Genomic DNA, 14,728 nt, shown 5'->3' with positions numbered 1-14,728 from the left:
AGCCTGTTCTAGATTTCTGTCTAAAGTTCAGCTGTGTTCAGATGATATTCCCAGCCCTTTTATATCCATGCTGAAAATCGAGTATCTGTATATCAGAGAAGTTTCATTACAATGTGGCAGAGATCTAATTTCAGGAACAAAGTTGATGCCCTGTCACCTTTGACAAGGGGGAAAAAAAAAAAAAAAAGGATTAGAGAAAAGTTTCTGGGCTTCCCAAACAAAACACAAAATCAAAATCTGTGTTTCCCAGTCAGTTTACTGCTTGCAGTCATTTTTTCTGTAACCCAGTATTTCAATTAAGACTTACTGATCAACATTCAGATTAGATTATATACCCCCTCACAGCATTTCAATTCCCAAACCGTACCTATAACATTAAACTAAACAGAGTTGTTTTCATATTGTCGCTATGTCCCCAAATCCCCTCCCTCTCCTGAGCAAAGCTCATCTGGTCATCCCACATTTCCTGAGAGTAATTGCCTTTTACAGCAAACTGCTGGTAGAACAATCAAATCTATTCCTCAGTGTCAGGATGTGGTACTTGCTCAACCACCTCCCACTCCCAAAGCAAGAAAGTTCCACTAGAAAAATTGCTGAAACACTGACAGAGAAGAAAATAGAGAAAAAAAACCTGTATACATTCCCCGCCACCACCACACATATCATTTGCCGAAAGTAATCATGAAAGTTTTATTAACTACAAGAACTAACCCACTAAACACTTACTTGGTGAAAGAAATGTCATTTTAATTTCTTACAATAATCAAAAAGAAAACTTTTCCTTAATAGTATATACTAATTAAATGCACTGGATCTTTAAATGCACTGAATCTTTAGAGAGACATCAATATTTAAAGCAAAGAAAATTTTTGCCACATATCCTTAATATAAATTGCTATTAAGTAGGCAACAGACCAATCAAATCACTGTGATGATTGTTTCTTAAGAATTCGGTTATTTCTATACTTTAAATTGCATTTTTTTTTCTGATTTTTCTTTTGCTCTCTTCCTAGTCTATCCTCTAATAATTTTACATATATGCTGCAGGCCTCATTCTTAGTGAAAGTTCTATTTGTGCTTCAATATATTCTTTGTTTTCAACAGATGCATACTAACTTGCATGTGCCACTCTTGGGGTAGCAGGGCAGAGGCCAGGACCAAACTCTAACATCAAAGGGCTAGTAGAGCATTGCTAGCAATACAATCCTTTCCTCGTATAGAAACACTATCCTGCTTGCTCACCATATAGAGAAATTGCATAGCTATTTTCCCAACTGGCCCCATTTTTGTCCCAATTAACTCAATAACTAGAAGTATCTCATATAACAGCAAAAAGCTGTAAAAAGGGTTAAGCACACATACTTTAGTTTCACTAAACATAAGAGAGTTGTAGAACAGAAAGTTGAACACACTTCCTTTATATCTTTGATGTAAATTATATGCTCAAAACCTTCCCATCAATGCATATTTCCACTGAAAAAAAACAACACACTTCTTATTCACATGCAAAATTACAAGCCAAAATTACTTCACTGCTCACTGCATGTCTTAGTCCTGAAGTGCAACCACCATAATACACATTCTTTAAAGCATACCTTATTTCAGTTACAACTTGTGTCAGTATTTTCATCTAAAATTAACTGGTGCAGAGCTAATGAATTTTTCATTCATGACATGAGAATAAACATCACTTCATAAATGAATTAAACATGCTTTTCAAGTAGCATAAAAGTAAGGCCATTGGACAATATATTCACTTTTCCACATAACTGGATGAAATACATTACAAATTCCAGTCTTCCTAACACCAAAATAACATCATACTGAATCACTGATTTATCAGAAGTTACCTGATCAGCCTGAATATTCATTGATTATTGCATACATTTAAGATCTGTCTCCAAACAAATTCTTTTTGAAATGTTTATGGAAACCCTCAGTATAGAAATACTTATGTTCCACACTTCAAGGGAATTAAAAGTGCAGAAGTGGAGTTAATTAAACTCGTGGTAAAAAAGGACAGTAGGTTTTAACAGTTCAAATTTTTTTTAATGTACTTGAACACTCTCTCTCTAAATACATTTATTCTGGATAGAAGTAGATTTTGCTTGAGAAGCCATAACCCACATTTTGTCATGCATTTAGTAGCTTCACTGTTGCACAGTACTGTGTATGTGCTTTCATGTAGAAGGAGCTTTGTTAATGGTCCTACATGATCTTACAGCTGCAAGAAACCCCAGTCTTCTCTGAAAATGGGAAGACACAATTAACCTTGAAACAGGAATGTTAACACAACAGTTTTCTAAACTGATTTTTAAAATGAAGGTAGGCATAGCCCTGTAAGAAGTTAATTATTTACAACTCATATCTTTGCAGTGTGGTTGGATACGCATGTCAGAAGTGCAATTTTAAGCTTAAAAAAATTACGTTTCTGTCCCCACAAATCTGCATTAAGATAATAAACGCTGTGCAATAATCCTTCCAGTTTGGATTTTCTCATCTTGAGTTATTCATGCAGTCCTAGCACTGCATTAGTGAAATTTCTGTATTAGAATTTTACTTTTTGTATCAAAACAGTACATTAAAGAACAACATGCAATTGATTCCTTCTACAATGGGTAACAAGCAGTAATCTACTATTTAGTACTCTGGTTCTTTCCTAGCATAAATCCTGTCCTGACATTAACATAAACACACACACACACACACTCCTCCCCGTCTCCCTCAAACAAACAACAAAAGTATTACCCTGTCCTTGCAATATCAGTCAACTTTTCTCAGAGGAAGACCAGCACATAGTCTAAGATATGGTTTCACTTTCTAAAACAAATTTGTCACTAGACAATAGATACATATAACATGGCTGCACAGATTAACACTATGCTGTGTCCTGTGTATCAACTTCCTCTCTTTAAAAAAGCTGAGATGAGTCACAGGAGGCATAAATGCAACATTGTGAATGCTAGTGGCAAATCTGCAACTGCCTTTCACTTGGCAAATTTAAGACGAAAGGAAATTGAGACAACCGGGGGGGGGGAGGGGGAGGGAATCATTAGCACTCAAGCATGCCCTAAAATATTACGGCAATACATACTAGAGAAGTGTCTATGTAAACTGATTGCAAGATTATTGCATTAAACTTATCTAGGCAAAGCGCCTAGCATATACATAATACGCAGCCTTCCACAACTTCAGGACTTAGAATATTTTCTTCTTATTATTGTAATACTACAGCTCCTAATACTGAAAGCTGTTTCAGACTATCACAATGACTAATATTTTTTTAAACAATAAACAGTACTCAAGCAAAGTTAATTATATATTAGCAGATATGGTATTTATGTCTCTTTCTACATTCTGAAACCAGACCGAATTGCTATTCCTGCAACTTGTTAACAAAGTTGTAATAGTTAACACCTTTAGTACAATTCAACAGCTAAAAATGAAGCAACTTCACAGCATATGACTAAGCAGATTCATCAATCTGCCAGCAGATTGTTTAAAACCATTATCTTTTGCATTAAAGGATTTTACATCTGATCAATTATATTGAAAGTTCTGTACTTTTCCCATCAAGAATTTATAGCTTAATGTTCATATTACTATCATGATAAATAAGCCTGTTTGTAATGCAAGTTCCTCAAAAACACACAGACAACTGCTCCAAAGCACCTATAAAAAAGGATATTGTACACAACAAAACTCATTAACAGAAATACCTCAAGAATTTAGTTTTACCTGAAGGAACAGTTGTACTGTTCTGGTGGTTTTCACTAGGTGATACAAATAAGTCTTCCTCCCCTTCAGTTGATGAACTGGAGGAAGATTCACTACTGAGATCATTCTCACTGGAACTGCTAGAGCTGGGTAATAAAGCATACTTTCTTCGAGCTAACACTTCTCGTTTTTTCCTCTGCATTAAAATTCGTTCTTTTTGGTTTTGGGTCCGCTGAGAGGAACTAGTTTTCACAAATCTCTTCCTATATGGAAGTCTTCTTAATGAACTGCTGTGAAAACAGGGCCTTTTCATTAATAATCCAGGTACAGAATCTGCCTCAGTCCGAGGCCACTTTTGTGACCTTGCACTATGAGTTCTACCTGTAGTATTCAACACTGCCTGAGGGTGCCTGACAGGAGCATCTTTTTCTTCATCAGATGTTACTGTGTCAGAGTCTCCGAAATGTAGGCTAGATGAAGGCGAAGAGATACAGTCACTAAAAGAAGAATCATTGTCTTCACTCTGTGTTTCTAGATGCTGTCTTAATCCTAGGATTCCTTGGTTTTCTTTATCAGGACAATTTTGAGCATACGAAGGACCAGCCTGCTGGCTCTTGCGTTTTTTTCGCACCACAATACTTTTGTCTTGGTCTGTACGGTTGCCATTCATGTCCTTCTGCTTTTGAGAATCACCACATAAGTGAGAGAACTCATTCCCTACTTTACTGGCAATCATCTCAACTTCTGCAGGGAAGCTTTTGGCTGCCCCAATAGGCTCAGGGTTCAAGAGGATCCCCTTCAGACTCTCCTGTCTCTTTGGTGCATCAGAAGGAACTTCACTCTTCATATCCGCTTTTAAAGTATAGACTATATTACATTCAGGAGTCCATTTAGACATGGAAAGTTTTAAGAAAGGCCTAGAAATAAAAACAGACATGCATCAAGAAAAACAAGCATCAGAACTTTTTTTTTTTTTAAAGAGCAAAACTAAAATAATAGAAGTCATTTACTGCTTAGACTAATAACACAGTAGGAAAAGCAAAAGAGCAGTAACTGAAAAACAACTCTCTCATAACAATATTAAGAATACTGCTTGACAATTTTGAATTAAGACAGAACTCTTACAGCTTGCATTTAAGAGTAGTTCTTAAACTGTAGTCAGCAAAAACATAACTATCACTTTCACACAGCAAGTAACGGTGTATCATAACTGAAGAATAATGTTTTATCAACGCTTAAGTACAAGAGTTTTACAGACTGTTTATATAAGTTACATAAACCTAAGCTAAATAAATCCAATATTCAGCCACCAGCTAAACTGTGCTTAATGTGGCCTATGTCCTCCCCTATAGCTGTATACATAGACAGTTTTCTTCTACTCCATTCAAAGGTTTTTTTTGTTAAGGTCTGGGTTATTTCTCAACATCAGAATTTCTGGTTCCACAGAAATCCAATACATGTAAATATCTCACATACAATAGATGTTGTAGTGTGGTGACAACTGAGCTGTAAAAGTCTGTAATGATTATTTTCTGACAAGGAATAAAACAGGAGACATTTGAACCTCACTATTTTGGGGTAAATTAACAGTGTTTTTTGTTTTTGTTTTTTAAGAAACCTACACTTGCATTGATGGTGTAGAGCAGTGTACAGATACCACTATTTTCAGTCCATGTACTTTTGACTCTCTCCTGCAACAGAAACTGAGCATATCATATCACATGTTCCTTCAATTGCTGGTGCCAGGGAAGTTCCCCTCCCTGTCAAAACCATAGGCTGTCAACATGCAACAATGTTAGCCTCCAAAGACTATTCCAAAGAAACACTTTTGAGAGCAACAATAGCCTCAGTAATATATTCAGCTTTCTCAATCTGCTTCGTCTAGCGTCTCTGCCTTCTGTTTAAATTCACAAAAGAAAGTGACAAAAGTATTTTGTTCCACTGCAATAAGAGCACAAGCACTCTTTACTCAGAGTAATATTGCTTATTTGTGCCTCAGATGAATAAAGTCACAGGAGACATTTGACACTTATTACTCTAAGCAGTTAAGTGCTCCTTCTCCTCCCCTCCCCCAAGTTTGAAGGAACATCTCCTGTGCTCTTTTGGCAGAAATATTTATGCAGCCAACCACTGTACCAGACTGTAGAAATGACCCATCCGAAAAACAAATCTCCCAACCAGATCAGACACCAATCTGATTCATCACATAAGCACACAAACAGCTATATCTGGCTTAAAGCAGGCTGTACTGCACAACCAGAAGGCTGCCTTAGAAATGTCTCACTATACCTTATGTGGAAACGAGGATCCTCAAGCAGCACAGCTGGAACATCCGTAAGGCCATGAAAAAGTCTAAGGCAGCAACAGCATGATCTGTGGTAGGCCAAGCAGTATTACCTACTCAGCTCAGTGATCTTCTGCCTGAGCCTCCAAATTACTTCTTCAAATTTTTAACACTTTCTTACATTTGTTGCTAATATTTAATGCTCTTGTCCACTTTGCAGCAAGTCATAGAACGCCAAATCAAAACAAGATGGAGACTACAGCACAGAGTCAAATCAACATTTCCGTGATTGTTTCCATATACTGACGCTTTCAGAAGCAGCTGTGCTCTAGTTGTTCCTAACAGACTCTTAAGTATGACTTATTTGAGTTTGCAAGGGGTATAAACCAAAGTGATATCCCAGACAGCCTCTGTTCTCTTCATAGCCACAAGCAATTAAAATAATTCTTCAACTGAAGTAGTCTGGAATAAAAATTTTGCACAAGGCACAAATACTGCAATACTATTATCTAAAGAAGCCATGAAGTCCACTGGAGCTTTCCAAGCAGATCAAGAATCTTAAGGATCCTAGTACCCTACCTGAAAAGATCCATTTGGATGTTCTCACAGGGAATCCTACAAATATTCCTAACAATTACTGTTAAACGTGAGATCTATACCAAACGGTAACTAAGAAAGCGCTACTCCCTAAGCATGTGCACACCCCCATACACACACCATCTTTCTTTGGAAAAGACCTACGCTTCTATTTTGTAATATTTTGGACAAAGACAGGAAATCAGAATTCAAGCCTGTTACGTGCATAGAGAGAACAAGGAGCATCATCTTTTTCTAATCCTCACAAGGTCACCTTTAAGGCAGCATTTTTTGTACAGTATTTATGCACCACTGTTTCATAGAAGTATAACACTTGGTCAAACTTTTCCGCAGTCCATGATGAAGCCAGACCCTCCCACAATTACCCTGTATTTCATCACAAGTGTCAGAAAAATCCACAAAATATTTACCTTTGGAAAAAATGTTAACTTATTGAGAGAGCTTATTTCCTTTGAAGATAATCATAAGTTACCATTTTATACTACGTATCCAGCCTATTCATGACAAAGTTTCCTGTCTTTTTAACATGATAAACAAAAGGAACAGTTTTATTTAATTCTGAAGTTTTCTTAAGAAATAAAATCTGAATAAAAATAACACTTTCTCATTATACCAGCACAATCACGGGCTAGCTTACAAAAGGATTCAGTCCTACTCACTGGAACGCCCCATCCCACTTTTTTCTGTTAAACTCTACCGGTAGCAATATCTACCAGTATGCAAGTTCTGCATTCTGAACATAATTACCTTGCTATAAGCTGTTTACTTTATTACAGATGCTGCCACACTAAAGTACAGATAGAGCTATTTAAGTTACAGCAAAATAAAGCAAGAAAGCTTACACTTTGAGAAATCTCAAACTACTTTAGGATGTCAAAAACACCAAACCACCATACAATGAAACATAGTGCACTTGAAACACTGTTTACTAGCTTTCAGTCTAACAAGCAACCTGAATATAATAGCCAGCTAACTCAGATTCAAATATTTTGTTTATCTGCAGTCAAATAAGGATCGAAAAGTCCACAGTAACTTAGAATTAAGTGAGCAGTCAAAAATTCTACATTTCTGCTAACCAATACAGAGCTTGAAGGACTGCTTACTCATGGAGAGCTGCTGGCTTCTGATTAAAAATTACACAACAGCTTAAATGGGACCATGTTTTTGAAGAGAATGGTAGCAATCAACAATTACAAATAGTCCATTCATTCACTATTTAGAAATGCTATTACAAACCTTTGAACTAAAGATTTGACCTAAAAAGGCAGTAGGCAGGAAGATCATATGATCAATCAAAAAAAAAAAAGGCAGATTGGTTCTTTTATTTTAAATTTAATCTAAGAACACTACCTTAAAATAATCATTTTCACAGAGCCAAAAACCTAAATTCAAAGCAGTAAGACCTTGTTTTTTGCAAATGAAAAACTAGAAGTGGGAAGCAGAATAATCAGTGATGGCCACAGAAAACAATTCTTCAAACCATGATTTTTTAAAGAGCTTACCTTATAACTAGATTCCAATTCATGCCAAGTATTTTCAGCGTTGAAGTGCAAGAAATATCCATATTGCATACAAGTCCAAAGCTTTTACACTAACTTTAAGACAAACTTTAGGAGAGACTACAAAAACACTATGCAAACAATTAGCACCAATCAGGAATGAGATCATCTGCTAGCAAACATTTAGAAGATCCTACAAAAACTCCCATTAATTAAAAGTAGTCCTCAGCAGCTTTTTCAAAAGCAACAAGAGGCAATAAGTTTAACCAGCATGGAAGCATTCCTCTTTCTTAAAAGATTTGCCTATTAACTTGCAGAGTCAAGACCTTAAGAAGGAAAAAAAGGGGTAATATATTCTTTAAGCCACTTTAACAGCCCTTCATTCAGTCTTCACTTAAGACAGATATCAGAAAAGTATAGATAAGTAAAATAGTTATTCTAAGTCCCTCTCAAAAGGGTATGACTAGATTCAGAATCATGAAGAGTACACAATTCTTGCATCCTTTCACTTCACCAATTCAGATAACACACACACCTAAACCTCACTAGCCAAAAGTTTATTCACTGAATATCTTGTATTTGACTAAAGCTCTAGACAACTTGATGAAAAGCAGCACACAGAAAATCTGCATATATGAAGAAGTCAGTAGCATGTTTTCCCCCTTCTACAGTTCCCCACTCCTCTCACTACAAATACACTAATTTCCCCGTGTCCTTATACAGTCTCCACTAGACAGAACCTGAATGCATTTAACAAGCAACTCAGACATCCAAGGTTAAGCCTAGGGGCCCATGCAGACAAGAACTCTGCACAAGACAGCTCTTGAGGCTACCAAGAGCTGGCAGACATACCACCATCATCTCAGCAAGCAAATTCCACTTCTGGAATATTCTCTCAGATCATTTATGTATTGATCTAAGTTGCTACATATACAATGATATCAAGCTGGAGAAGCTACTGAAGAGTTTTGCAAAAGGGAATTTTCCAGAGTTGCATTTGCAGTTCTTTTAATTTCCTTTACTCATTCCTAATTGTTTTTCTCTTTGCATATGCTAACAGAACCCACCACTAACTTGTAAAATTAATTCCCTTTTAATACGTGGCTTCTGTTAGATTTTACATTTATTTTTATTCTGATAAGCTAATAGTAGTACTATTATCTTCATGAGAAAACCTCTCTGTTGAGGTCTGGTTTGCACACAGAAGTCTTAAATATGTTTTGTATACAGTTCCTACCACAGTAGGTATGTGAACTGGCAAACCCGGCTATCGAAAGCTTTAAGAATGGACCAGCAAATGAAAGTAGTGTATACAAGCAGCATTTTGGAATGCCAGTCATTTTTTTCCCCTCTCATTAAAATGCCATATTTTTACTCTTTTTGGCAACATTCTTCTATCAGATGAATCAAGATACCAAGAAATGGGATAAAGAAAAAGCTTAGAGAAGTCATGCAAGACCTTCAGCAAAAGTGAGACAAACTCCAATTACTGTTATTTCCATTTCCCAATGGCAGAGCCTAACGAGACTAATTCACGAATAATCCTGACACATCAAAGGAGGTTGACGAAGAACTTAAAGCCACTTGAGAAGCTGCACCCCCACTGCAATCCCATAAAGATCAAGTCTCAGTGCTATCATACCCTGCTCCAATACAAATAGAGAACTCTGGAGCAGTTCATGAAAAACCACTTCCTAGCCTGGAAGGGGCAGTGGTGCCCTATTCATTCCTTCCCTATCAAGCATGGACAACTCATACAATATGCAGCTGCAAGCATCCAATATTTAGTTTTACTATCAACAAAACAAGTGTAATCAGATTTTTAAACTTTATTGCACTGTTCTTCACATCTGATTATTCCTTGTTTTCACCAATTAAGATAAAAAAAGCTTTAAAAGAGAACTGTTTAATTAATTTTTAGAAAACTATATACTGGCCTTCTAATTTTTGTTGGAAAAGGAAAAATCAATTTGCTTGTTAAAGTACTATGTATCTTTACACAGCAGCAATCATGACGTATTTCACAATTATGCTAGGCATGCACTGATGCTATGTAGTGTCAAACACATCTTTACTCACAGGACTATGTGAAGTACCGTACAAACCACTCCCAATTTCCTTTGTTTGCCTTAATGCAGGCACAATGTCAGATACTCTGATTTTTGAATGAGAAAGCTACTTGAGAATTCTCCAATCAGAATGCTTATCTTTTGCCATGCAGAAAGGCACAGTATGCCAGAACAACATGAGTAGAATTAATTATTAGCTGCATGATAATGTTCCAGAGACAAGTTCTTGCCCATGGTCTCCCAAATACACTCCATTACATTCAGCCCAGAGGGAAGAGCCTGCCTATGCTTTGCAGAGGAGTGGTACAGCTCCATGAGCTGAAGCAAAGCAGGCAGGCTCACTTGCTCTAGGAAGTATCATTGGCAGTCATGTAGTCAAAGTCTAGAAAGTCTACCCTCAAAATGAAACAAATCAGTTATTTCACATACCATACTAATCTCACCAACCTTTGCAAAGACATCTCAAAGGTAACTTCGGACCAAACTAACCAGTGGCAGACACAACAGTAACAAACCTCTGGAACAGCAGTCTCCTTAATTTCATGTTCTAGAATTCTTCCCAGAGACCACAAGGTCCATTTCTTCATGCACAGGTCACCTCTGATCAGTATAACAATGATCTTGCAGCAGGAACTTTAGTCCACCCATACAGTAGATGCAAGATGCCTGTTACGCCATGTTGGCATTCATCTCTGAGGCCACCACTGTTTCTTAAGGACAGATTATTGAAATTGCGTCACTTTCTCATGGATCTTCTAACAGAATCCAGCAACTGAACAGCTACAAGCAGACAAGCTCTTCCCTAGGACTGGATCTATGGCCTGATTCCAGCTGGAATAGACAAAATGCATGAAGCATGTGCAGCTGGATGTGCCTCAGCAAGATGATCCAGCAGGCTAAGAACAATTCTGCACAGAGTCCTATGAATGACAAATAAAAGTTCTCCTGCAATCTACTACAAATCAGTCCAAGATAGTACGATATCCATAGAAACCCTAGCATCAATCAAGTGTCAGCGAAGCATTAACATGCCCATATCCACTTGGCAAGGAATGTACTTGGCTTTGTACAATGGATGCAAGCAGGTAGATTTGACAAACATGGTGTTCACAAGCACATTTTTCAGTCTAGACATTTCTTTGCTCTGTCCTAGGCTAAAACTCAATTAAACTAACACTATGTAAATCATGGTTTTAAGACATAAGCAATATGATTTGGCAATCAGAAATGTTTTGGCTTCAGTCAACTCCAAGACAAACATAACAGCAATGAATTTGGAAATAAGGAGTTGTAGTTTTATAAAAGAATGGCAAAATATGTTCTTTTATTGGAACCTAAGATCTTAAATAGGTATTCTCCTTCAACCATCTTTAAGAGTATTGTTTCCAGAGCCAGCAAGAAAAATTCTGAATTACATAACCATCAAATTAAAAAATATATATATGTATTAGTCTTTTGGGCATTTTTGACCTTTCAAACACATGCAAGTGTTCTTACACAGTATCATTTTGCAAACACTTCTGGATGAAGACATGATCTTTGCCACAATTGCTAGTAAGAACCTTGCAAATGAGAATTATGAAATTAACCATTGCGACAATTTCATGCTGTTCTTCAAGAAAGCTGCAAGCAGTTGGAGATTCTGTAGTTATTAATCCAAGCAGACCTACCAGTTTACTGGGGAAGGACAGAGCAAGAGGGACTTCTCCACTCTTTCCACCCACTAGAGCCAAGTGGCAGTGGGTAAAAACAAATATCTTACTGTTGACAGAAGCCAGGTGTTAGAACTACATCTTATTGGCAAAAAACACACAGAAGAAAGTCTCTTGCTAGTAAAGTATCAGACTAGCCTTCTCAAAAGAAATTTCACTTAAAAAACAATTACCAAGGATGACATGACTTTAAATCATAAGTGCTTTTCCAAACAGCATAAACTATAAAACAGCAAAATAATTAGAAAAGCTGTCTTAGTGAAAAGAACATTCTCCTTTTCTCCCTTTTCTTCTGCTTAATTAGGGAATTAGGGGTCTCTGTTAGGACTGACATTAGCCCACCAAGAAAAACACTAATGTAAACACTACATCTCAACTTAAACCTTGTTTTCTGAAGAAAGCTTACCTTCCCCCCCCCCCCCAATCACAGACACTGAGGCTGAGGATGCATTTGGTGTTTCTTTTAAGAGCAGCGCAGATTTTGGCAGCTGCTGACCACTGTGATTTGTACTGATAAAACTTAAGGGACAATGACTCGGAATGATTATCCTACTCCTATGTTGCACATAAATACTATACGGTATTATTCAATATGCATGTTTATAAATCTCTTTTCAGTTTCACTGATGTGCAAACAGTTGGAGCAGATCAGGATGATAAAGCTGACCCAAAGCAGGTAGTGCATTAGTAAAGCTGTTGGGAAATCTTTATGCAGCATCTGCCTATGGCAAATCCATCTCTCTCTGTACTGTCAGCATTGTTTACATGTGAATTAAGATTCCCTCGCCCCATTTTTTCCCCATTTATTCAACTGCCTGACAACTGAGCCCCTGTAGTTCATCGGAGGGCGGGGGGACAGCACACCATTAGCTGAATTTTCTCAGAGTATCTTCACCACTAGGGGAGATATAAACAACTGAAATGAGAGAATCTTGATCTTGAAAAAACACAGTAACTACTGTCACCTAAACATAATTGCAACATGCCCACCTCCACTGAAAGATCAGACTTGGTTACATCTAATCTGGTTAGGCAGTTGTGCAAAGTTATTAATTTGAAGAAAAATTCATGGATCAACAAAAAAAATCATGGATCAACTATCATATACTCTTAATGCATTTTTACAAAAGCCACTGTTTACTAGAAAACACACTTTAGAAAGGTCAGAATGCTTCCATCCAAATTTTAAAAGGACACTGAAACACACATGAATACGTAGAGCTGTTGCCCCTTCCCTCCCACACTAGAAATAATTGTAGTAGTAGTGGCCAGGGCTACAACCATCAGTAAAAATAAACAGATGTTTAAATATGCAAGACTTCAGGAGTTTTAAAAGCAGGAAGCTTGGCGTCTTACATACTTATATAAGTAAAGTGAAAAAATGCAGATGTGCACATGGCTTCTCTCCTGTCCTATAGGATGACCTACCACTGAATTCATATAGTGGATGAGAACATGAGACAGGTGACCAGATGCCCCCTTTACCAAATGAATCAAGATCACATTTTTCTCTATCAGCCCTTGCACATGTGTGGAAGCACAGTCTGAACTAGTGATAATCTTGGCTAACAGCTTTTTTGGCCTCAGGTAGTCCCTCTATCTAACAGAAAGACATATAGAAGTGTTTAAATTGATAGAAAAGTACTTTGATAGCAAGAACTACAAGTGTGTCGACTATTAAAAGCTTTAATTTTCATTTTAAGAAGCTATGAAGTATTCCAGATCTTTTGATATGAATTTTCATCAAAAAAATTTTTAGTAACTATCCACAATTAACATATCTTTGGAATTTTCCACTAGTTACAATAAAGACAACAAAAGGCCTTATTTCACCACCTAAAAAACCTAATTTTCCAATATTAGTTTATAATACAGATATTCCACCATGATAAAAGCTACTTAAGTATGAATGCCAGGCAGTTAATTTCTATCTTTTGATTAAAGATTAGTTTCTGAAGGAGTTACGTTAAGATCAAGTAAAGTTGGGGTACTACAGCAACACCATACCTTCTGCATTATGTATTTTTTGTGAGGGTATTTGAGCATCAGAAATTAAGAGCATCACTTAGCCAGCTACAGCAGTGAGGCCTTGCTCATGTGTAACCCTTTCAAGCCATGGAAAAGCTTACTCAAAGAAAAAAATAAGACAAAAAAAGAATGTATGCTCAGCCCTGATTTCCTACACACAAACACTTAAAGAGTATATAGATACTTAACACTCTCTGATTTCCATAAGAGTTACAAACCTATAAACCTCTGAAGATCTCGGCCTACATTTCCCAGCATTGCTTCCTTGTTTATTAGGCAAAATCCATCTAACGATTTTATTTAATATGGGTTAAGAAACAGAACACCAGCCTTTGCAACCAAAACAAATGACGTTATATTAAACATTATTACATATGCAAGTAAAACTCAATTTTGTAATAGAAAACGTGACAAATTTCCAAGGAGACAAAACCCAAAGGAGCAGTATAGCTTCCCGCAGCGAAGATTTTGTTCTGTGCGTCAACGAGGCGCTGACAAAATCGCCGTGAAGGTCCCCCCCACCGGCCTGCCCCGCGCCCCGTCCCCCTCCGGCAGCCCCGCCGGGGAGGGGAGGGGAGGGGCGGGGCGGAAGCCGGCCCCCGAGCCCCCCCGCCGGCAGGCAATGCCCCGCGGGGCGCGGGGGACACCGCGGGCCCCCGGCCCCTCCGCACCCCCGTACCTGAGACAGCAAGGCCAAGGGGGAAGAGGCGGGTCCCGCCGGCGGCCCGCTCAGGGCCGGCGGGGAGGAAGCGGCTCCAGCGGGCACTGGAGGGACCCCGCGCCGCTCGCCTGGCGCGGCCCGGAGGCCACGGCCGCCTCCTG

The 14,728-nt window shown here is 37.8% G+C and overlaps 1 protein-coding gene across 2 annotated transcripts in view; it reads right to left on the bottom strand.

Moving 5' to 3' along the window:
- RNF111 (ring finger protein 111) overlaps positions 1-14,722 on the bottom strand; it is a 54,408-nt gene extending 39,686 nt beyond the window's left edge. The window contains exons 1-2 of one of the 2 annotated variants that reach the window (XM_026084029.1): positions 14,586-14,722; positions 3,739-4,634 (exon numbers count right to left, since the gene is read on the bottom strand). In XM_026084029.1, coding sequence (XP_025939814.1) covers positions 3,739-4,615 — 877 coding nt within the window. In that variant the 5' untranslated portion in view covers positions 4,616-4,634; positions 14,586-14,722. Of the gene's footprint in view, positions 1-3,738; positions 4,635-6,006; positions 6,618-14,585 lie in introns of those variants that run through there. The other variant, XM_026084030.1, reaches the window with a different exon arrangement.
- Positions 14,723-14,728: the final 6 nt, after the last annotated feature.

This window comes from Apteryx rowi, unplaced genomic scaffold, assembly GCF_003343035.1.
Source record: "Apteryx rowi isolate R43461 unplaced genomic scaffold, aptRow1 scaffold_624, whole genome shotgun sequence".
Taxonomy (NCBI): domain Eukaryota; kingdom Metazoa; phylum Chordata; class Aves; order Apterygiformes; family Apterygidae; genus Apteryx; species Apteryx rowi.
The sequence above is the reverse complement of the archived record's forward strand: the minus strand, read 5'-3'. Positions and strand labels throughout refer to the sequence as shown.